This window comes from Eriocheir sinensis, chromosome 31, assembly GCF_024679095.1.
Source record: "Eriocheir sinensis breed Jianghai 21 chromosome 31, ASM2467909v1, whole genome shotgun sequence".
NCBI classification, from domain to species: domain Eukaryota; kingdom Metazoa; phylum Arthropoda; class Malacostraca; order Decapoda; family Varunidae; genus Eriocheir; species Eriocheir sinensis.
The window spans coordinates 8,957,990-8,983,246 of NC_066539.1; the positions used below are offsets into that span (position 1 = coordinate 8,957,990).

A 25,257-nucleotide genomic window follows, 5' to 3' on the forward strand; every position below is an offset into this window, starting at 1 on the left:
CTACACACTCCATCTCTTCCAAATTTTCTTAACCCACACAATTTTGCCTCACCATTCCCATCATCAAATCACTATAGAATAACGTCTTTTTAATAGTCCTTGTTATTGGTGGTACATTCAAAACAATAAAACAGAGAGAGAGAGAGAGAGAGAGAGAGAGAGAGAGAGAGAGAGAGAGAGAGAGAGAGAGAGAGAGAGAGAGAGAGAGAGAGCGAGAGAGATATAGAGAGAGAGAGAGAGAAGGGAAGGAAGGAAGGGAAGGAAGGAAGGAAGGGATACGATGCGATAGAAGTGGAGGGGAGGGGAGGGGATGGGAGGGTAGTGTGGGAATGAAAGGGAAGGGAAGAGAAGGGAAGTGGAAGGAAGGGAAGGGGAGGGAAGGGGAAGGAAGGGGAGGGCGGGAGTGCGGGAATGAAAGGGAAAGGACGGGAAGAGAAAGGAAAGGAAGGGAAGGGAAGGAAAGGTAAGGGGAGGGAAAGGAAAGGATGGATAGGGGAGGGAAGGAAAGGGAGGATAAAGAAGGGAAGGGAAGGGAAGGGAAGGGAAGGGAAAGGGAAGGAAAGGGAAGGGAAGCGAAGGGAAGGAAAGAAGGAAAGGGAAGGGAAGAGAAAGGTAGGAAAGGAAAAGGAAGGGAAGAGAAAAATAGACAAGGCAAAGAAAAGGAAGGGAAAAAAAAGATAGACAAGGGAAGGGATTTATTAAAAAGAAAGGAAAAAAGATAGGTTTATTATATGCTGTTAATGATCAACGTATTGTTCCTTAAATGTCTGTCTTCGTGTCTTGAGCTTTCTCTCTCTGTTTATCTCAATCGGTATGTGTCTGTCTGCTTCCTATCTCTTCGTCTTTATTTACCTTCATATGTGTTATTAATGTCCGTTTATATCTACTAATCTGTCTCTCTCCTTGCTTTGTTGTTCTGCTAATCTGTATGCTTCTCTCTCTCATCCCTCTTCTCTTTCAATTCCTTCCACGTTCCGTCACTCCGTCTCTCCCTTCGCTTTGCAATGACAATAATCAACCTGGATCATTTATTTCCCCTTCATCGTTGCTTCTCAGAGCGTAAACATTCTTCTTCAGCGCATTCCTAACCCACAATCTGAACTGCTGGTGACCCCCTCCCCTTCCCCTTCCTCCTCCTGGGTCCTTATCTTCCTCCTCCTCGCCGTCCTCCTTCGTCCCAGCTTCTGCGTTTCCCCTCGCCCGACACAATATCCCTCATCCAGGATTATCCCTCTCTGATTCAAAGCCTTCACTTCAGCCTCCTCTTTCACCCCCAAGTTAAAATTTTTCATCCTCACACAATCTCATCATCACTCCAGCGTTTCTCATTCCCTCACGCTAATTTCCCCTTCTTCTTCCTCCTCCTCCTCTTACGTCTCCTCTTCCTCTTGTCGTTTTTCTCTTATTCCCACGCAAGGCTCAACTCTGTCTCTGTCTCTCTCTCTCTCTCTCTCACTCACTGCGACGCTTTTATTTTTCTCTCTCCTGGAATCGTCACCTACGTGCTTTTTTTCATACTTTCTTTACATTTCTTTTTTCTTCACTTAAACTTTTGAGTCCAAGTCCGTGACTATATTTTTGCTTTGTTATTTCCGGCTGTTGCTCGTTTTGGGGGTTCACAGTTACCAATCTTTTACACACACATAAAAAAAATAAAGTACACAAACATGCGCACACACATTCACACATAGAAAACTGGGTGAAAAGGTGGATTTAAAGTGAGACGAAAGCCAAAGAAAGTGAGAAAAAAATCCGTCGTCGTCACCCCAATGAAAGAATTTGAAGGTGGACCAAATTATTCTTTTAGGTGAATAAAATGTCGAGGTAACCAGATGATGCTCCTTCAGACACCATCACCACCACCTCCACCACCACTACTAGGACCACCGCCACCACCACCACCATCACAATCATCACAAGGGAACGAAAAGTAATCTTGCCCTGAGTTAATCACCTCCGCTCAGATTTAACGAGAGGCAGCACACCTGAGTCGTCCTTCCCACCTTGGCTTCGGGCAGGTGAAGGAACGAACGTCTAGGTTAACTTCGCCTGCACACACATTCCATCACCTGGACCTAATCACCAGAAGCTACCTGTATTGATACCTCCTTATGATTAACTTAAATGTATTTCCTGCTTTGCTTTGCTGAATGAACACACACGTGCACACACACAACAAAAAGGACTACATTTTATATTTTTTTTAGCATCATCAGCCCGAAGCTACCTTTCTTGATGCCTCCTTCTGATTAACTGTATATGTATTTACTGATTTGCTTTGTTGAACGAGGACACACACACACTTGCTCATGTCGGGAGGCACACACACACACACACACACACTAATAGGGACTACATTCGATTATATATTTTTTTTTCTTTCAGTATCGTCAGTATTTTTTAAGGGCGGGAAGAAGAAGAAGCGAGTTACAAGCGTGTATCTATTTACTTAGTTTTATGATGGCTTCCCCCTTTATCTCTCTTTACCGTAAAACAGAGAAACACAAACCAAAACGAACACACAAAAATACACCCTAATACACACTTCCAAGCACAACAAACACCGCTCGTGATGTAGAGTTACGTTTTTTTCATTCCTTTGTCGAACGTAAACCAAACACAACCACTGAAGACAAACACACACACTTCCGCTAATCGTGTTTCAATTCGGTGAAATTCATCGTTCCATTAACTACAATTTGTTCTAGGAGGGATAATTAAATTCCTTCCTTGCGGGCGGTCTGGCTTGGCTTGCGACTGTGTGTGTGTGTGTGTGTTGGGGGGAGGAGTGTTGCTGAGGGTGGTGGTGGTGCTGGAAGTGGAATTCAAGGTGCAAGGTGGAGGAGGTAAATGTGGTAGTGGAGGTAGTCGCTGAGATGGGAGGGATAAAGGTGGATATGTGATGGTGGCGGCGGTGAGGCTGGTGAAAATGAAAGTGGAGTGAAAGGTGGAAATTGAGGAGGAAATGAAAAAGATGGAGGTGAAATTAGGTATGGAGGCAATAAAGATGGCGGTGGTAAAAGAGGTGAGACAGTGAAGAATGAAAAAAAAATTGAGGTGGAACTGGTGGAGGTGAATCTGGAAGTGGAGGTTAAACTTGAGGAGATGAAAGTGGTGGTGGTGGTGGAGGATGCAAAGGCTAAAGTGGAGATGAAGGATAAAAGCCGAGTTTGAACTAAGAGAATGCAGTGGAGGTGAATAAAGAAGCGAGGGTGTGGGATGCAGGAGGAAATAAATGAAAAACAAAACAAAACTGGAGGCAAAGGCGAAAGACATAAAGAGATAAAGGAATGGAGAGAGAGAGAGGCAGACGAATAAAGGAAGTGGGAATGTGGATGAAAGACGAACTAAAAAAACACACAAAAAAGGCAAAGACAAAAAATATAAAAGGAGATAGAGGTAATGGAAAGAGAGACAAGCAATCATGGAGGTGAAACTCGAGAAAGCGGAGAAGGAAGAAGAAAGTCAGGAAGGAAGGAAGGAAGGAAAGAAGGAAAAGGAGGTAACCGCATCTCATATATATAAAAAAAAAAGGATCTCGGGGCCTACACTCTGTCTTTGCGGCGCTTAGCTTAAAACACGCGGCCATCAAGCGGGAATAGGCGGAGCTCAGCGGTGGTAACAGGGCGAGGGGGGGCCGGCGAGCGGAGGGCGACGGAGCGGGGAGGCTCTGGGTGGGACGGCAAGGGTCGGGGATGGTCGGGGTGGGACGGGGAGGGTCGGGGTGAGACGGGGAGGGTCGGGGTTGGGCGGCGAGGGTCGGGGCGGCACGGTGAGGGTTAGGGACGGGGAGGGTCGGGGTGGAACGGGGAGGGTCGGGATGGGACGGGGAGGGTTGGGGCGGGACGGGGAAGGTCGGGTTTGAGACAGGGAAGGTCGGGGTGGCACGGCGAGGGTCGGGGAGGGAAGGTGAGGGTCGCAGTGAAACGGGGAGGGTTGGGGAGGGACGGGGAGAATCGGGGTGGAACGGGGAGAGTCGGGGTGGAACGGCGAGGGTCGGGGAGGGTCGGGAGGGTCGGGGCGGGAGGATGAATGCTTCCCGGGCGCTCTGTTGCGGGCGGGAGGGTCTCGGGGGCGCGCCAAGTCCCCTCACGCAGGCCACATCAACTCTCATCCTTCCTCCGCCTCGGCACGCCTCAAGAGGGCCTCGCTTAGTCGCCCCATTTATTTACCTCCATAAACCTTAACGTGATGCTCTTTTTTCTTTCTCTCTCTCCAGGTTATTTTTTTTGCCTGACTTTATTATTCAGACCTTTCCTCACGGCGGCGTCCGGAATGCTGTTTTTCTTTTTATACTCTTATCACGTTTTTTTTGTTTTTTGTTTTTCGGCAATGCATCGTGACTTCCATATTTATTTCCTCCCACGTATAACACTTTTTCTTACTGTTGATATTACTTCCACGTGTTAGGACCTGAAGATATTAAACACAGTGACGGATTACACTTGTTTTCGCTGTTGATATTACTGCCACGTGTTAGGACCTGAAGATATTTAAACACAGTGACGGATTACACTTATTTTTGCTGTTGATATTACTGCCACGTGTTAGGACCTGAAGATATTTAAACACAGTGACGGATTACACTTGTTTTCGCTGTTGATATTACTTGCACGTGTTGGGAAATTATTATATCTACACAGTGACGGAAGGCAGAACGGTGCAATGTGTCCTCAAATAGCTCCCCTCACCTGGGCTTCAGAAGTTGGCTTTAAACGAGGGAATAGAACAATAAGCTTTACGCACTTGCTAAAATGGAGAGAAAGAGAGAGTGAGAGGGCGAGACTGGCTTGCTATGACCCTGAATAACCTTTCCCCTTCACTTGACCTTCCCCGTGGCTCTGAATGCGGTAATAGAAAGATTAACTCCACGTAAAAAAAATACTTGAAAGGGAACATTGCTGCGATCCTGATTGACTCCTTTTCCCCATCCTCCACCTTTTCCTCCTCTTCCTCTTCTCTCTCAATGGCTTGCGGTCACCTACCCCAACCTCGAGCACGTGGAGATTAAATAAGCAGGTAAAATGATTACTTGTAGGCTTTGAAAAGGTGTATTACGTTACCTTTAATTAACCTCCCTTGCCTTTCCTCCTCCTCCTCCTCCTCCTTCTTCGGTTCCAATTACATGTTTTAATAAAGGAGCATTAGTAAAATTTTAATCAACCTTTCTTCTTTATTTATATGTAGTCAAAAAGAACTGAATTTCAACCTTACGTAACCCCTTTCTCTGCTCCTCCTCTTTCTTTTCCCCATCCTCCTTTCCTCCTCCCAATAGTCTACGGACACAAAACCTAAACCTGGACTGATTTCTTGTCTTTTATGTTTCGCGAAGGATCCATCATTGTGACCTTGACTACCCTCCCAACCACCCACCCCCTTGCCGTGTCCTCTCAATCTCCATCACTAATACGTTTCAAACAAAAGCTTTACTGTGACTCTGATTAACCTTCGTTCTTTCTATTTTCTCCTCTTCCTCTTCTCTATTCATTATTTATATTCTATACGTTTTCTTCCTTTTCTTTTCTTTCCATTAATTTCCTTTACTTTACTTACCTTTCCCTTCCTTTCCTCTCCTTCCCTTTCCTTTCCTTTCCTTTCCTTTCCTTTCCTCTCCTCTTCACTATTCTCCTCTTCTCTACTCTACTCTCTTCTCGCTTCTTTTCCCCTCTCTTCTCTTCTCATCTACTCTCTTCTCTCGTATCCTTTCATTCCTGTTCCCTCTGTCTTTCCTTTTTTCTCCTTCCGTCTCCTCTCCTCTTCTTTCCTCTTCTCTTCTTCTCTCTCCTCCCCTCTCCTTCCTTTTCCTTTCCTCTCTTCTCCTCTTCCCTTTCCCTTTCCTCTCTTCTCCTCTTCCCTCCTCCTCCTCCTCCAATTACACACTCTAAAAAGGAGACCATCACCTCAATTATCATTATCCTTCCGCATCCACTTATGGCCGATCAAGACGAGACCTCAATCTGACCTCAACTAACCTTCCTCCTCCTTCTCCTGCAGGGTCGGCGGGCATCAGAATCGTGGAGATGCAGGTGCCGCGCGTGGTCCAGGTAGGCAAGACGGTGCACCTGGCCTGTCGCTTTGACCTGGAGGGCGCGAACCTGTACTCCCTCAACTGGTGGCGGGGCTCGGAGCAGTTCTACCAATTCAGCCCCTCCAGCCCCGAGCCCGTCATCGTGTACGACTCCCCCGGCATTACTGTGGACGTGAGTGTTGTGATGTTTGCTTATGATGGATAGTCTCTTGTTAAGGTATTCTGTGTTACTCTAAGCCCCGAATTCTGATATTTTCGGTTCTCTCAGCAAATATTTTCCTTCTTATTAATGTCTGCCCTGGTATCATGTTATCGTGTACGGCTTATCATGAGGCTTTACTATGAATTTGAGTGTTAATATGGTGGGTTACAATGCGTAATGTCACTCTCCTTAAAAAAATATATAAAAAAAATCGTCACCGTAATTTTGGCATTATATCTAATTATTTTCATTATATTACCGCTCCAACTGTTTCGTTAAAATGGGTGATGCGTGTCCCTACCATATCACCTAAGCTAAAATGCCACAATGTCCTCTTAACTTGACTCCTCTTTCGGCCACCTCTTTGGATTCTTTTTAGGAGCAACGAGTAGCGGGCTTGTTTTTATTATTGTTTCCTTTTTTTGTGTCCTTGAGCTGTCTCTGTTGTAAAAAAAAAAAAAGCGACCATTCCATTCCATTACGCAAACGCATAGCAAGTCCACGAACCAATCAAAACCATCTTAACCATCAAAACAAACGAAACAATGTTAATAATCAATCTATAATGTTACACAAACTAATAGCAAGTCCACATAATCACCTTCTCACATTCCAGTCCACTTCAAACATAAAATGCACATCATCGTTCTCTTTACAAGCCAAAAATAACATCACGTCCACTAACACGGGCGTCAATATCCTCTTCCACTTCTCACATATGCAAGTCCACTTCAAAACCACACGCCTTCATCCTCCCCTTGTCATTCCACCCGCACCACAATGTCGTCGCGTCCACCCCAAGCACTCCATATTCTCATCATTTTTCCCACCCTCATCCCCGTCCCTCAGTCACCTCTGGATCAACATCCATCAATGCTTCTCTTCCGTCACTCCTTAATTCCTTTCTTCCCTGTTTCTAATCCGTGCTCGCTTGTTTCCTTCCCTCTCTCGCTATTGCATCTGTTGTTTCGTTAATCTTTCTGTCTGTCTGTGTGTTATTTGGTAGCCTCTCTGTCTTTACATTATACAGCATTCATCTTCCTTTTCCGCCACTCCTTAATTCCTTCCTTCCCTGTCTCTATTCCTTGGTCGCTAGTTTCCTTCCCTTTCTCGCTATTGCATCTGTTGTTTCGTTGATCTGTCTGTCTGTCTATCTGTCATCACGTAGTCTCTCTGTCTTTACATCACACAGCTTCACTTTGTCCTGTTTCATCTTGTATCACCTCAACGCGTTTCGTCCTGCATCACCTCGCCCGGTTTTGTTTCCCGCCCCGTTTCAGCTTACCCCATCCCACTCTGTATCACTTTGTTTCACCCTGCCTCCGTTTCTCCTTGCCACGCTTCGCTCCTCTCTAACTAATCCTTTCCAAGTTTTACCTCTCCTAACTGCATCCCACTAAACCTAATCTAACCCAACCTCATCCCGTCCTGCCTCTTTCCCCAACTTGCATTGTCCCGTTTAGCCGTCTTGTCCCCCTCTCGCTACGTCCTGACCAACGCCCCGCCCCGCCCCGCCCCGCCACTCTTCACCCCACGTTATCTTCCTCCATCCTACGTACTTTACCCCACCCCGCCCCGCTAAAACCTTCGCCCAAACACCGCCCCACTTTCCGCCCCGTCCCCCTTCCTCCGCCCTGCCCAAATCAACTAAACAATGCCGTCCTCTGAGACATGTTCTTGCTCTTTTTCCGGCTTTATGTTTTCAACCGTCCGTCCGTCCGTCTGTCTCTGTCTGTGTTCGTATTTACCGACTTCCTGCTTATCTACGTACCTTGCATGCTCTGGTTCTTCTTCTCTGTCTCCTTTTATCCGTTCATTCTTATCTCCCTTTGTCTGTTTCTTTGTTCCCTTTCTTATGTTTCTTTTGTATGTTTTTCCTCATCTCTCTGTTGCTTTCGTTCGTCTCCGAGTTCTATTCTCTTTCTCCATCCGCCATTTTTCTGTTCATTTACTCACTTTCCGCAGCCAGAGTACATTTGACCCTCTTCTCCTCCTCCCTTCTCCTCCCCCACCGAATTTCTGTCTGTCTGTTTACCTGTTTACATATTTAACATTATCTTCCTCATTTCGTTTGTCTGTCTTTTAATTTATCATCTTCATCTTTACAATTTTAACAACCCTCGAGTACACGTCTTTCCCTTCTCTGCCCTTACCTCCGTCTGTTTAACTTTCATCCACTCCCTGATCCTGTTTCCCTCAGTCTTTCATATGTCTGTTTGTTTGTATGTATCGTTATTTATCTTCACAAAAACATCATACTCCTTTCCATTCTCTGTCCGGCCTCTCCGTCTGTCCACCTATCGTTTGCGTTCTTTCTCCGTTTTCAGTCCATCTATCTGTTTGTTTATTTTCATTTATCTTCCACATACCCGACTTAACTCTTTTATCATTCTTCATTTGCCCCTATGTCTGTCGGCCAATCTTTCTGTTTGTCGGCCAATCTTTTTCACCATATTCCTCGTCCTTTTTTATCAGTCTTCCTTTAACCAGTTTGCGTTATTTACCCTTCATATATCCAATTATACTCGTTTTTCATTCTTCGTCCGCTCCTCTTTCTGCCTGTCTATCTTTCTGTCTTTTCACTCCTTCCGTCCTATCTCACGCCCTCCTCTCTCCTTCTTCACTCCATCCACCTTTCTGCCTGTCTATCTTTCTGTCTCTTCACTCCTTCCGTCCTATCTCACGCCCTCCTCTCTCCTTCTTCACTCCATCCACCTTTCTACCTGTCTATCTTTCTGTCTTTTTACTCCTTCCGTCCTATCTCACGCCCTCCTCTCTCCTTCTTCACTCCATCCACCTTTCTGCCTGTCTATCTTTCTGCCTCTTTACTCCTTCCGTCCTGTCTCACGCCCTCCTCTCTCCTTCTTCACTCCATCCACCTGTTTGTCTGCCTGTCTATCTTTCTGTCTCTTCACTCCTTCCGTCCTATCTCACGCCCTCCTCTCTCCTTCTTCACTTCATCCACCTGTTTGTCTGCCTGTTGTTTACCTTTCATATACCAAAACATCCTTTTTTTTCTCATTCCCCGTCCGGTCTCTGTGTCCGTCTATTTTCACTGTCGATTTTTCGCCCTATCCCTCGTCCATCTCCTCCATCTTCATTCCATCCGTCGGTCTGCATTTACCTTTAACATATCCAACTTTACTCTTTTCTCATTCTTCGTCTACCCATCTTTCTCTCAGTCTTCCCACTCCTTTCGTTCTCTCCAGCATCTTCCTTCTGAATATTCATTCCATCCGTCGGTCTGCATTTACCTTTAACATACCCAATTATACTCTTTTCTCATTCTTCGTCTACCACTCTTTCTCTGTCTTCCTTTCCTTTCGTTCTCTCCAGCATCCTCCTCCTCCATCTTCACTTCAGCCCATCCCTCTGTTCCGCATTCTTCGTACAGTCTCTCCCTCCTTCCTTTCCTCTTTCCGTCTTTGCGTTCGTGTGTGCTTTTTCCTCTCCGCCATTTCCCTGTTTATTTATTTAGCTTCGTCCCCGATTACGCGCCTCCCTCGGGGGACTTAAATGTTTCTGTATGATCCGTCAGACTTCCTCCGTCTCTTTGATTTCCTCAGAGACGGACTGCAAGTTAAGGAGAGATGTTTTGACGGGCGCGCTCCGTGTGTGTTTTCTTTGTTTTGTTCTTTACTTCTTGGTTTGTCTATCCTTGTTACTCTCTTGTTTCTTTCCTCTCGATTTGGATTTTTTTATATCTCTCCCATTTTTTGTTTCTATATCGTTTTGTCTCTAATTTCTTTCCTCTCGCTTTGGATTTTTTTTATATCTCTCCCATTTTTTGTTTCTATATCGTTTTGTCTCTAATTTCTTTCCTCTCGCTTTGGATTTTTTTATATCTCTCCCATTTTTTGTTTCTATATCCTTTTGTCTCTAATTTCTTTCCTCTTGCTTTAGTTTCCTTATTTCTCTCTTTTTTTTTTGTATATCTTTATATTATTTCTTATCTTTCCTCTCGATTTGGAGTTCATATATGTCTTTTTTGTCTCTATATCCCTTTTTCTCTAATTTCTTTCCTCTCGCTATATTTTCCTTATTTTTCTCTTTTTTTTTGTTTGTGTATCCTTATCTTATTTTCTTATCTCTTGCTTTTGTTTCTTTTCTATTGCCTTTGTTTGTAGGTTTAATTCTTTTACTCATTTTCGTTCTCTTTAGTTATACCTCATTTCAATTTTCTTATTTCTCTCATTCTTCTTCTTCTATATCCCTTTTATATTATTTATCACTCTTACTCCTGTTCCTTTTTGTCTCGTTTTAGTTTACAGGTCTTTTTCTTTTTTCTTTTACATTTATTTATTTCCTTTACTTATACCTCATTTCAGTTTTCTTATTACTCTTTCTGTGTATCCCCTTTATCTAATTTCTTATCTCTACCTCTTGCTTCTTTTCTCTCTCTTTAGTTTGTAGGTCTTTTTCTTCATTCCTATTTATTCTTTATAACTCTAAATAATTTCTTATCTCATTTTTTTGTGTTTCTTCTATCTTGCTGAAGTGTTGCTCGTTTCCTTTTGCTCCTATTTCTTCTTTTTCGCTACAGTATTTTTTTTTTTTACTCCGTATATAAACGTTATTTTTTCTCTTACATTTTAGTTTCTTCCTTTTTCAAGTTTTGATTTGTTTTCTTGGTCTGTATATCCTTCATTTCTTATTTCTTACTTTCATTCTTCTTTCTTTTCTCTCGTTTTATTTTGTAGGTCTTTCTCTTTTTTTCTTATTTCTTACTTCTATTCTTGTTCCTTTTCTCTCGCTTTATTTTGTAGGTCTTTCTCTCTTTTTCTTATTTCTTACTTTCATTCTCCTTTCTTTTCTCTCGCTTTATTTTGTAGGTCTTTCTCTCTTTTTCTTATTTCTTACTTTCATTCTCCTTTCTTTTCTCTCGTTTTATTTTGTAGGTCTCTCCTTTCTTCCTATTTCTTCCCTTTCTCTATACTCCATTACCATTTTTCTCTTTTACTCCCTTCCTTTCATCGTTATTTTTATCTATTTCTTCCCTTTCGATATACAGTTCCTTCCTCGGTATTTCAATCTTATTATTCTCTCGCTCACTCCCTTTATTCGTTTTGTGTTACTCCTCTTCTTTTATATTCTCTTTCGGTTTAGATTTCTCTTTCTTTTACTTTTATTAACTTCATTTCGCTTTCGTCAGTCTATTTACTTACCTGCATATCCCCCTCACTCATTTATTCCTGTTCCTCATATTTCTTCCCTTCCGCTTTGGTTTCTCTCTTTCGTTCACTCATATTACTTCCCTTCTGCGTTATTTTATCTCCTATTTTATCTTTATTCCTTCATTTTTGCTTTAGTTTCTTTTTCCTATTTCTTTTTCTTACCCATGTTCCTCCCATTTCGATTTAGTTTCTCCTTCATATTTTATCTTCTTTCTTTTTTCATGTTTATTTTTCTCTTACCTATATTTCTCCTATTCTGGTTTAGTTACTCCTTCATATTTCTCTTCTTCTTTCTTTTTATATTTATTTTTCTCTCACTTATATTTCTCCTATTTCGGTTTAGTTTCCCTTCCATATTTCTCTTCTTTCTTCTTTCATATTTATTTTTCTCTCACCTATATTTCTCCTATTTCGGTTTAGTTCCTCTTTCGTATTTTGTATCCTTTGCTCTTGGTTTATTTCCTCCCTCGTTCATATTCCTTTACTCGGGTACATTCGCCTCTCATATCTTTTCGTCTTTTCTGTATGGGCTATTCAGACAAACATTTAACTTTCTTTGTTTTGATTATTCAGAAGTAGCTCTCGTGTTCAAGGGATTATGTTGGGTATTATAAGATACTCTCGCCTCTCACATCACCTATTTCTAAAGGTCAAAGAGGGGGTCAGTCGGGTTCTAATGAGTGTTTCTTTAGGTTCATGGTACATAAGAAGACTCACACTACCACCAGGGTCATAAAATTATCCCTGGAAATGCTCACAACTCCTACGAAAGCCTTGTCAATTATGTGTTCTAGGACTGCGATATTTCTTGTAATACGACCATATGTTTTCTTTTTTATGTATACAGCTTCTTTCTTATTTTTATATTTTTGGGTATCTCCTTTATTCCTCTGCTACCTTGATTCACCTGTATAATGTCCTTTTTGTTAATGTCCAGCCTATGTGCTTTGCGTTTCCTTACACTCATTTATTTCTTTACGCTGGTCGGGCTTTGTCTTTTCTATATATGGCTCTTCTATTTTACTCTCTGCTCTCCACTATAGTCTCGTTCTTTACTCATTTTTATTTGCTCGTATTATTCTTTCTCTTTTGTTTATATCCTGTCTATCTAACGCCTTTGTTTCTTCTTGTTCTCTTTATTACGTAACTTTGGTTTACTGGTATATTTATCTCTCTTTTCTTTATATGATTTCCTTTTTTTTTGACAGTAAAGGAAACAGTTCAAGGGTAAAAAAAGGAAACAATAATGAAAAAAAAAAAAGCCCGCTACTCACTGCTCCTACAAAAAGAGTCAAAAGGAGTGGCCGAAAGATAGATCAATTTCGGAAGGAGAGGTGTCCTGATACCCTCCTCCTGAAAGAGTCCAAGTCGTAGGCAGGAGGAAAAACAGATGAAGGAAGATTGTTTGCTTCTTTTTCTTTTAATTCCTTTCATCTTACTTTTTCTTTCTCCTTGTATTCTTTATTCCTCTATTCCGGTTTGTTGGTATGATTCTCTCTTTCCTTTCCCTTATATGCCTTTCATCTTACTCTGCTGATTGTTTACTTACTTTTTCGTTGTTGTATATTAATTCCATCTTACTTTGTTTCTCTTTGTACTCTTTATTCCTTCACTCTCTGCCGATGTAATTCTTCCTCTTTCCTTTTCTTCAGATGCCTTCAGCCTTGCTGTTTGCTTAGTTTTTTTTTTTTTTTCATATTTTTTCCGGCAAACTCTTTCCTTCTCCTTGTCGTCTTTCCTCACTAATTGGTTTCACTCCTTTTCCTCTGAACCCAAGTTTAATTCTTACTCTTTTCTTTTTTCTACCTCATTTTGTATCGTGTTTTCCTTTACATCACTTCAGAGAACACAATGTATTACTTTAACTTACTTTTCTTCTTTTTTTTTTCTTCCTTTTTTTTGTCGGGGGATTTCTTTTGTATATCGATATATTCTCACTCTTCGCTGTCTTTCTTTTCGTGTATTTACTCACTTTTTCCTTTCTTGGTTCAGGAGGAGGAGGAGAAGAGAGAGGAGCGGAAGAATGGAGGGGATTAGATGTTCAGTAAAAGAAGGGAAATTAGATGGAGGAGGTGTCAAAGAATGGGCGAATGTATAATACCTGAGAGAGAGAAAAATAAGTTGGCCAGAAGGAGGAAGGAGAAGACTGGCAGATGAAGAGAATTATGGGTTATATGAAGAAGGGAAATGAAGGGAAAGGCAAATTAGCTGAACATGGGTCGAATTGCATTACATGACCTCTTTATTTTGTGTAGCAATCACTAAATTCACTCTCTTTCCTTCCTTCTTATCTAATTTTCAGTCACTCATGTTTATTTCCGCATATTTTCTTTTTATATTTCTTTCCTTAATTCTTTCTCTCACTTATTTTGTATTGTATATTCCTTTACATCGCGTCGAGGCCATGGATAGGTACTGAGATAGACAGACTCACTAGCTGACTGGATGACTGATGGACTGATTAACTGACTGACTGGCTGGGTGACTGATGAGCGGAGATGTTTACCCCGAAATCATTAATTATTTTTTTTGGCAACTCCCGGAAATTAATATGAAGAGAATGAGATAATTTTTACTGCTTTTATGGGATCTTTATTTTTTTGGTTTATCAATGTATTCTCACACTTTTGTACTGTCTTTCTTTTCGTGTATTCCTCCACTCTTTGTTCCTCTCCCTGTTCCGTGAAGTTATCCCTAATTAATTCGTTCTTCTTTCATACCAAATTTTCCATCACTTATGTTTATTTTCGCTTATTTGCTTTAACATTCATCTTTTCCGGTATTGCTTCACAACTCTTCTTCCTTATCTGATCTCCGTCCTTCCTTAATTCTCTCGTTTCCCGTCTTTATTTAACGCTTCACCTGTCGCTCATGAATACGTGATGCTATTGTTCCACGCGTTTCCTCTATGTTCTTATTCTTGCTTCTTTTCGCTTTTAAGTCGTCGTCTAAATTTTCATCTTTATTTGAGTTTTCATTATTCGAGAACTTTTTTTTTTTTTTTTTTGCTTCACGACTGGTTCGATTATATATTTTCTTTCTTCCATTTTTTATACAACTCTTTTTTTGCCAGTTTTCTATTCTCTCTCTCTCTCTCTCTCTCTCTCTCTCTCTCTCTCTCTCTCTCTCTCTCTCTCTCTCTCGAAACGCATCAATAAAACCAAATTGGGCAATATCCTTTTAGGGAAACGCTTAAAATACTTTATCTCCTGTATCCTGTTTGTTTTTTCTTTTTATTCTTTATTTTTTTGTTAATTTCCTTGTTCTATTAAAACATTAATGCTTTTTTTTTATACATTCCACCATAAAACTGAACCCCACTGAGATGAATTTGCAGTAGAACTTTATTTAGCATCGTCTCTTTGCATACATTTCTCTTTTTTCTGATTATTTATTGTTTCTTACTTCTTTTTCCGTTCTTCAATATTTTTTTTCTAAAGTGGACACAAGGAGACTGTCTTATCGCCATTTTCTTCTTGCCCTTGTTCTAGTTGCTCTTAGTCTTCAAGTTCTGTTTGTTCTTGTTCTTGCTCTTCTTTATCATCACCATCATCATCATCATCATATTAATTCTGGTTACAAATTACTTATCACACCTCCAACACTTTATTTCCCTCCCCGTGCGCTTAATTCCCTTCCGTTCTCATCTCACTCGTTTCTCTTTAAAATCTGATCCTCTTGGGACACGTTCAGGTTCTGCCTCAAGGGTTCCGCCGCTTATTTTCTCCCTCTGCTAATGTGCATCCACCACCCTTTGACTCCTGCTTCATCTAATCTCTGGTGTATATTTAATCTGATGCTCTTCTTCGTTTCAGACAGTTTTCCTTCATCATTCATTTTCCTCCTATATCGGTTATTTTCTCCATTCCTCTTTGCCTCTTTTTTTTATCACTTGACATATTTTGTTTTTTTGCTTCATCTTATCTGCTATTTGTTTTTATCTGCATTTTCCTTTGCCATTCTTCCTTCATTCTTTCATCATTCATTTTCCTTCAATCGGTTATTTTCTCCATTCCTCATTGCCTCTTTGTTTATCACTTGACATATTTTGGTTTTTGCTTCATCTTATCTGCTATTTATTTTTATCTGCATTTTCCTTTGTCAATCTTCCTTCATTTTTTCATCATTAATTTTCCTCCTATCGGTTAAGTTCTCCATTCCTCATTGCCGCTTTATTTATCACTAGACATATTTTGGTTTTTGCTTCATATTATCTGCTATTTGTTTTTATCTGCATTTTCCTTTGTCAATCTTCCTTCATTCTTTCATCATTCATTTTCCTTCTATCGGTTATTTTCTCCATTCCTCATTGCCTCTTTATTTTTCACTAGACATATTTTGGTTTTTGCTTCATCTTATCTGCTATTTATCTTTATCTGCATTTTCCTTTGTCATTCTTCCTTCATCCTTCCAAATCGTCCCTTTATTTATCTTTTGACATATGCTTGAATTCCTCCTTCATCTAATCTCTGTTCTATATATTATCTCATTCTCTTTTTCCTTTTAGTCATTCGTAATATTCCTCCTTCTCCTAATCCTTCTTTATCGCTCTTTTTTTTTTCATTTTCAGAACGTCTCTTTATTATCCTTTGACCCTTGTTGTTTTTATTTCCCTTTCCTCATTTCTCCCATTTTATTAAACATCTATTCTACTTATTCCTTTTAAACTTCTCTATTCCTCCTTCTCTACCACGTCTTTTCTTCCTCTCAGAACATCAACCATTTATACTTCGCCCCATGTTCAGCTAATTTCCCTTTCCCCTCATTTCCATTCTTCATAAAACCCATAATTCTCTTCATCTGCCAGTCTTCTCCTTCCTCCTTCTGACCCACTTATTTTTTTTTCTCTCTCTCAGGTATCATCCATTCATCCATCCTTTGACTCTTCCTCCATCTAATTTCCATTCTTTTACTTATCATCTAATCCCCTCCATTCTTCCACTCCTCTCTCTTCTCCTCCTCCTCCTCCTGACCCTTCCCAGCGACAGCCAATTTATCTTATTCACTGCTCAATCTCTTTATCAACGTGCCCCCTGCATGCCACATTCCTGTAATCAGCCTGGATAACACCTCACCTCACCTCACCTTACCTTGCCCACCTGAACGCTCGCTTCCTTCCCCATCTCATCTCGCTCATTACCAAGCCCTCGCCTCGCCTCGCCTCGACCGTCGCCCCAGCTATATACATCTCATCATTCCTCCTTGTTATTCGTGTTAGTGTATCTCTTCCTCCTCCTCCTTCTCGCCGCGGGTTTCTTTTTAGTGTGCTTCCACCTGTGAATATTCTCATCTGTCGCGTGTCCGTCCGTCTGTCCGTCCCGTCATTCGTTATCACGCGCAGGTGAATGTAATTAATTATAAGCTTAACCTGTCGTCTGTCTGTGTGTTTGTCCTTTCTTTCCTTCCTTCCTTCCTTCCTATCTTTCTTTTGTTCGTTTGTTGTTTCTCTTTCATTCATTCATTTTTTTCTTTCACATAAGTAAAAACAAGAATGTGTGTGTGTGTGTGTGTGTGTGTGTGTGTGTGTGTCTTCAGTGATAAATCAGAAGAGTATGAAATAGAGGTTATGACGATGGTAATGATAATAAGCATGATAATAAAGATAATAACAATAATAATAATGATAATAATAATAATAATAATCCCACTACCAGCGCCACATACTCCCCCAACACCGTGAACAACAAAGAAAATGAGACCCGTTATTATCACCATTGGCAAGGACAGCAACAGTGTACCATAGCCAGCCAGACAAAGGCAGGCGAACAGAGACAAAGCCCTGTAAGTAATAATATACAGACACAAAGACAAAGATAGATAAGTAAAGGTCAGACTATAATATATGTGTTCTCCTGTGTCCTCCATCTACTATATACACACTCCTCCTCCTCCTCCTCCAATTCCTTCTTTCTTACTATTCCCTCTTCTTTTTCATCATCATCAATCATCATCATCTTCCTCTTTTTTCTATATTTTTTCTCCACCAGTGCGCGAAGCGTACTGGTGGAGAGCCGACGTGAGTTTCGACAAGGGATGCTTGCAGCCTATGTTGATCTCAAGAAGGCGTTTGATTCAGTGCATCGTGAGGCACTCTGGGATCTTCTGCGACTCCGTGGGATTCCTGCGAGGACTATTGGTCTGCTGACTGGCCTGTATTCTGGACCAGAGAGTTCTGTGAAGTGTGTGTGTGTGTGGGGGGCTTGTCCAGCTTCTTTCCCGTGAATGCGGGAGTGAGGCAGGGCTGTGTCCTTGCCCCATCGCTTATCAACACTTGTACCTGGGTACTGGGCAGAGTTGTGGACCAGAGTCATTGCGGAGCATCCACTGGCAATACCAGGGTCACTGACCTTCTTGTTGCTGATGATGCAGTAATCCTGGTAGAGTCGCTGGAGGTCTTGGTGATGGCTCTCGAGGCACTGCACGAGGAGGCGAAGCCCTTGGGACTCCAGGTCTCCTGGGCCAAGACCAAGGTACAGGTGTTTGGAGGCTTGCTGGATGACACAGTACAGTCTGTTCATGCGTGTGGCGAGGACGTTGAGATCCCAGAAAGTTTCACGTATCTTGATAGCGTAGTTCATAACAACGATGAGTCTGGCCAGGAAGTCTTACGGCGGATTGGTCTGGCCCACGGTGTTATGGACTCGCTCAACACGAGTATATGGCGTTATCGATACCTGTGCAGAAGGACAAAGATCCGGATCTTCAAGTCCCTTGTGCTCCCTGTCTTACTCTACGGCAGTGAGACATGGACACTAAATGGGGACTTGGAGAGGCGGATTGATGCCTTTGGTAATAAGTGTCTACGCAGAATCGTGGAATATTGCTGGAATGACTTTGTGTCAAACCGGCGACTACTCCGTGAGACTTATTCGACATATATTACCTGCATAGTCCGTCAACGACAACTCCGGCTATACGGGCACGTGGCACGTTTTCCGGAAGCTTATCCTGCTCATCGGGTTGTCTCTGTAAGAGACAATCCTGAGTGGAGGAGGCCAAGGGGACGCCCACGGAGTTCGTGACTTGAGCAAGTCGATAGATCCTGCCGGGAGGTACTCGGGTTGGGAAGGGGGCCTGCATGGAGACTCGCCCGGAGGTACCCCCGGGCTTGGCGTCGTAGGGTGGGCGAGGCGACGCGCCCCCCGGTGTATGCCCTCATTGATTGATTTTGATTGATTATTTCTCATACTTCTTCCTCCTTGTACATCATGCTCATTGTTTCATTTTTCTCTTTTCTCCCTTTTATTGTTATTTGCTTCTTTTCTATCGTCATCAATTTTTCTTTTTCTTTTTCATGATCATCATCAGAATAATAATAATATAAATAACTCATCATCATCTTCATCTTCTTTCTTTTCCTCTTCCTTTTCCTCTTCCTCCTCCTCCTCCTCTTCCTCCACTGCGGCATCGGTTAAACTGGAACGTAATCAAGTTAAGGATTCTCAACTCACGTCAAAGTAATTATGAGAATCGCTCGTTTCCGTCGTCTGGGTTGCCGGACTCACGCAAGAACTCATCGGAGAGGGCGGCCGGACTAACTCGGACTGACTGGCTGGCTGGCTGGCTGTCTGGCTGACTGGCTGACTGACTGACTGACTGACTGACATGAACTTTAGGGGAGGGCTACATGGCTATCATTTTCTCTCATGGACGGAATCACTGACTAACTATAATTGCGTGAGTGTGTGTGTGTGTGTGTGTGTGTGTGTGTGTGTGTGTGTGTGTGTGTGTGTGTGTGTGTGTGTGTGTGTGTGTGTGTGTGTGTGTGTGTGTGTGTGTGTGTGTGTGTGTGTGTGTGTGTGTGTGTGTGTGTGTGTGTGTGTGTGTGTGTGTGTGTGTGTGTGTGTGTGTGTGTGTGTGTGTGTGTGTGTGTGTTATTGATGGATTGGTTGACTGACTGACTGAATAGCTGACTAACTGACTGACCGATTGACTAACTGGTTGATCTATTGACTGACTGACTGACTACCCTACTTACTGGGTGACTGGCTAAGCAACCGACTGACTGACTGACTGAACAACTAACTGGATGACTGACAGACTAACTAACTGACTGACTGGTTGACTGACTGACTGACTGATTGATTAACTGAGTGCCTGACCAGCCAACTGACCCAATGATGAAGCTTCGATCAGAATCATATTATTGTCTCTTTTCTATTGGCAATAACTGAATGACTGGGTGCATGAATGAATGAATGACGGCATAAATAGATGAATGAGTGCAAGAATGTCAAACTCACTCACTGATTCACTCGCTCACGCACACACAAAGTTCAGCGCAGTCTGCATAGCCAACTCCTTAAGACGGACCGAATGACTGCCTGACTTGGATTTTCTCTCTCTCTCTCTCTCTCTCTCTCTCTCTCTCTCTCTCACACACACACACACACACACACACACACACACACACACACACACACACGCACTGGCACACTAGCTGATCTTTGCTACACTTTTACATGAATAATTCTCATTGACAAGTTAGGTATATTATAATGTATGAAAAAAATATTCGAACTGAGTGACTGATTAACTGGCCGAATGATGGATAGCTGTTGAGAGACAAAGACTCACTAGCTGACTGAATGACTGATGGACTGATTAACTGACTGACTGGATGGGTGACTGATGAGCGGAGATGTTTACCCCGAAATCATTAATTATCTTTTTTTTTTTTTTTGGCAAGTCCCGGAAATTAATATGTTTCGCAGTATTGCCTTCGTTCCCCTTCCGTTGACTGACTGACTGACTGACTGGCTGAGTGTTGAAAAAAATAATGTCTACAAAACAACAATAAAAGCAATAAGAATAACGAAATCGGTAACAACAACAGCGATAACAACAACAACAACAACAACAATAATAATAATAATAATAATAATAATAATAATAATAATAATAATAATAATAATAATAATAATAATAATAATAATAATAATAATAGTAAAAATAATAATAATGAATCTCTCCTAACCAAATCTTAGTAATTAATCAGCAATGCAATGCCGCAGCGCGCAAGGAGGACAAGGACGAGGAGGAGGAGGAAGACACGCTGGTGGTGATGCTGGTGACGGGGGCCGTGGTGGTAGTGGTAGTGATGGTAGGGTTCATGCAAATGGTGTTGGAAATTGTGATGGTAGTGATAGTGGTGGTGATGATGGTAATGGTGGTTGTGGTACTGTTGTCTCTGCTGTTGGTGGTGGTAGTGCTGGCTTTGTAGTTGTAGTGGTGGTGGTCGTGGTGGTGGTGGTAGTGGTGGAGGTGGTGGTGGTCGGGGAGGAATGAATATTGCTCCGCGGGTGGATTTATTGCGGTGTTGTGTGGCGGTGGCGCGAGGCTCGTATGCGTGTGGGCGCTGGTGTTGTGTGGTGTTGCGGCGGCGGCGACGACGGAGTGGATGGCGGTGTTGTGAGCCGGCGCGGTGGTGGTGGTGGTGGTGGTATTGTGTGGTATTTTGAGGTAGAAGAAAAGAGCATGGGAGGGATAAAGTGTGTGTGTGTGTGTGTGTGTGTGTGTGTGTGTGTGTGTGTGTGTGTGTGTGTGTGTGTGTGTGTGTGTGTGTAGGTAGCAATAATAGTTGAAGAGGGCTAAGAGGAGTGAGGAGGAGGAGAACAAGGAAGGCAGGGGAAGGTAAAGGGGGAGGGAGTATGAGGTCAAAGCTTACCATAGGAGGAGGAGGAGGAGGAGGAGGAGGAGGAGGAGGAGAAGTGATAGGAGGAACAGGAGGACAGGGGAGGAGGAGGAGGAGGAGGAGGAGGAGGAGGAGGAGGAGAAGTGACAGGAGGAACAGGAGGATAGGGGAGGAGGAAGAGCAAGAGAGGAGCAGGAGGAAGGAAATAAGAGTAGGGATAAAATGGGTCAGGAGAGGAGGAGAAGGTTAGGAGGAAGGAAAAGGGAGGGTAGAGAGAGAGGGGGTCAGGGAAGTAGAAATAGATGGAGTAGGGAGAAGGGGAAGGGAGAGCAGAGATAAAAGGGTGGTAGGGGAGCAGTGGAGTAGGAGGAGGAGGTGTACGAGGAGGAAGGGGAAAGGGAGGGAAGGGAGGGACAAGCTTTAGGGGAGGAGGAGGGGGAGGAGGGGAAAGGGAGAAGAGAAACTGAGGGGAGTGGGTAGGGGGAAAGAATAGGGGTAGACAGGCGATCAGGGGAGGGGAAAGGGAGGGACGAGCGTTAGGGGAGGAGGAGTTGGAGAGGGGAAGAGATATTGAGGGCGGGGGGCGCAGGGGGAGCAGGGGGGGACAGGGGGGCAGTTAGGCAGAGTTGGGTTTATGTATGGGGGTCATGTGATTTGTTTCTGACCGCTGTTTAATTCCTGAATGCGAGTTTTCCCCCAAATGGCTGTACTGTGTGTGTGTGTGTGTGTGTGTGTGTGTGTGTGTGTGTGTGTGTGTGTGTGTGTGTGTGTGGGCCGACAATACGATGCGGGCCATTAATTTTGAGAAACAGTGTCCCGCTAAACGCTTGATGCACAGCGCGGCGTGAATAACTAAGAGCAAGAACACGGGCTACAGGAAAGCGCTGGCTGCTCCCGGATAATAATAGAAGCCCTCGTTTAAAGGCGTGTTGAGTCCGTTGTGGAAATGCATCTTGTCTTTAACGCTTGACGCCGCGTGAATGCTCAAAGGCGGGAACGCAAGGTCAAGGCACTGGGTACACTGTTGACATACTTCGTCTTTGATGCTTGGTATTTACTGAATGAATAAAGCAACACGAGATAAAGCCACGCGCGCACCCATGCACGAACACACAAACGCAGACACATATACACACAGGGGGGATGGGAGGGGGAAGGGGGCAGTAACTGAGCGGTCAGCATATGGGCGCGGCTTACAGGAGGATGCAGGTTCGCGTACCGCCCACAGTTACAAGCTGTGAATTTTTCAGTCATCGCCGAGTGGCCGAAGACTACCCACATGATGTCCTGAAGACCATCTGTCAACACAGACTCTAGATTCTCTCTAAACGAGGATCAAAGATGTGCTACGAGGGCAGCATGAGCCAAGAAAGATGGCGCTACTCTAAACACTTGTCTGCGCCATAATGGGCTGGGGCCGAACACCAGGCCCCACCAAGAAAGCCTATCGGCGCCATGGGCGAAACGTATACCCCCCCCCAACACATACACACAAACAAACAAGCAAACAAACAAACAAGCAACAACAACAAAGGCGTTAAATGAGCTGGTTAAATTATATGTCATGCTGAAAACAACAACAAATAAACAAATAGATAAATAGTTCATCCAAATATTAGCCAGTAACTCAGTAACTTCATTATTCGCACAAACAACAGATAAAAGGAATGTGAGGGGAGTCGTGTTAGGCCTGAGAGCAACCAGGAGCGTGGCCGCGGCGGGAGAAATAACGATTCCTACAACTTTTCCCTCGTTTTCCAGCCACTTATTTATCTTAGTGTTCCCGCGAGAGTTATCCTTATTTATTCTCACGTAGTGGATGTCATAACAACTTTTATTGGCCCAAAAGAATGGAGTGTTGGTGAGGCCTGGCCGATGAAGGAGGAGGAGGAGGAGGAGGAGGAGGAGGAGGAGGAGGAGGAGAAGGAGGAGGGAGATAGAACAATGATGATAAAGGTTATAAAATAGAAACGACTGAGACATTAATGAGTGTAAATAAAAGAAAGAAAAAAGAAAAAAGAAAAAGGAGGAGCAAGAGGTGGAGGAGAAGGAAGTGGAGGAGGTGGAAGAGGAAGAAGAGGTGGTAGATGTAGACAAGAACGAGAATGAGGACGATGAGGGGAACAAGGAAAAATAAAATAGAATCACGGAAGATAAAAAGGAAAAAAAAAGGAAGAAGTAGTGAAGATGAGGAACAAAAACAATGACTAAAACAATAACGATGACCATGACAAAACAAAGACAAAGATGTGGAAGAGGTAGCGATGAAAAGTGATTATTTTTCCTTAATTAAAGAGGAAAACTCGATTATGAAGGAGGAGGAAGGGTCGAAGTAGTAGTAGTAGACGTGTATTATTATTATTATTATTATTATTATTATTATTATTATTATTATTATTATTATTATTATTATTATTATTATTATTATTATTATCATTAGTAGTAGTAGTAGTGGTGGTGGTGGTAATAGTAGTGGTAATAGTAAAGGAAATAGCAGCTGTAATAGAAAAAGCAGTGACTTTTATCGACCATAACCACCACCATCACCACTACGACCACCTACACCACCACCACCACTACCACCACAAAAACAGCATCCCAGTAGCCAGGCAGCCAACCATCCCTTATCTCACGACGACGATGATGATGATGATGATGATGATGATTCACTTCACTACGATGCTTTCTGCGCCCCCGACGATAACTGGGCCATCAATGGTATTCACGACACCCGACCAGCAACGAGGATAGTCCAATCGAACGCCTGAGCCTTGCAAGAACTCGTGTGTGTGTGTGTGTGTGTGTGTGTGTGTGTGTGTGTGTGTGTGTGTAGATAGATAGATAGATAGACAATGAAAGAGACAAATAGACAGACAGACCCACAGATAGACGGATATATAGAAGGAGACACAAACAAACGGATGTACACAGACAGACAAGCAAGCAAACACGTGAACACGGAAAAACAGACAAAAAGAGACAGAGGAAGGAACAAACACGAACACACACACACACACACACACACACACACACACACACACACACACACACACACACACACACACACACACACATGCACAGATACAAAAACACACAGAAACAAACACTCACAGACAGGTACTCAGCTCAAGCGACAACGGGGGACAGGCAGCAATATTGGCATAGCTTTGTACATAATCGCCGGCCGCATCGAGCGCTGGTTCATTGTCGGCGGTTTGCCATTGAATCTAATAACATGACGCTGCCTGATCCGCCTTCATCAAACACGGACAGGTCAATAAGCTCTTCGGACGCGTTTATTGTGCTGTGCCGCGCTGAACGGGAGGCAAAACACGGGGCGGGTCGTGTTAGCCGCCCTGATGCTCGTTGCCACTGCGCTGATCTCCGTCTCCCGAGCCTTTAAGCGCGTTTGGTTAGTGATTCTTTACTCTAAACTCGAGGCTGGGTTGGATGACTTTAATAAAGGGCCGACGTCTCTCATAACTAAAAGGAATGTAATAAAGTCTTGAAATGATGTTACATAAGACTAGGGAGAAAATACCTCGTGTAAATATGTATGAGTATAAAGTCGCAGCTGTCTCATTGTTCCTTTCATAGCTTCGTTAAAAAATGAATCTCCAAGAAAACACACGAGGATTTTAAACACGTAAATGAATTATGAACTCTTTGGGAGACATGAAAAGCGCTGTTCCTTAACCTAGTCCCTGCAGGTGGCACAAAGAACTCACACAGCTACAAGGCTTTCTTAAGGGCATCATTTTTGACCCCGGGACCAGCCCAGCTACTGAGTTGTTGACGTAAACACGCAAGATTATGCAAGGGCTGCTTCTCATTAATCTGGGTACCATATCTTGTGTTGCCCTGCGATATTCTGAGCTGTGCTGTGCTGTGTTTTGCGCTGCTGTTATGTTCAGTGTTATGTAACGATACGCTGTTGTGTTTTATCAAGTCATGGTGTCTTATGCTACGATAATTATGCTATGCTACTCTTGGACAGCGATCGCTAACAAGCTGACTGAATCGGAGTACCCTATAATAACCCGAAAATTTAGGCCTACTATTAATCTACACAATGTTAAGTTATCGTCGCTTCGCTGAACACTTCGTTGCCTCGCCTGCGGGTCGGTGGCTGAGGCTGGCCAGCTAATGATAGCTTCCAATTAGGGCTCAGCCACAAAACTGCCCCGGAGCCTCTCCTCTCACGGCCTTCGGGATATTT

The 25,257-nt window shown here is 43.0% G+C and overlaps 1 protein-coding gene across 1 annotated transcript in view; it reads left to right on the plus strand.

Annotated features, from left to right (window-relative positions):
- LOC127005883 (uncharacterized) overlaps nt 1-25,257 on the plus strand; it is a 265,537-nt gene that overhangs the window by 168,405 nt on the left and 71,875 nt on the right. The window contains exon 3 of the mRNA XM_050875214.1: nt 5,995-6,200. Coding sequence (XP_050731171.1) covers nt 5,995-6,200 — 206 coding nt within the window. The remainder of the gene's footprint in view (nt 1-5,994; nt 6,201-25,257) is intronic.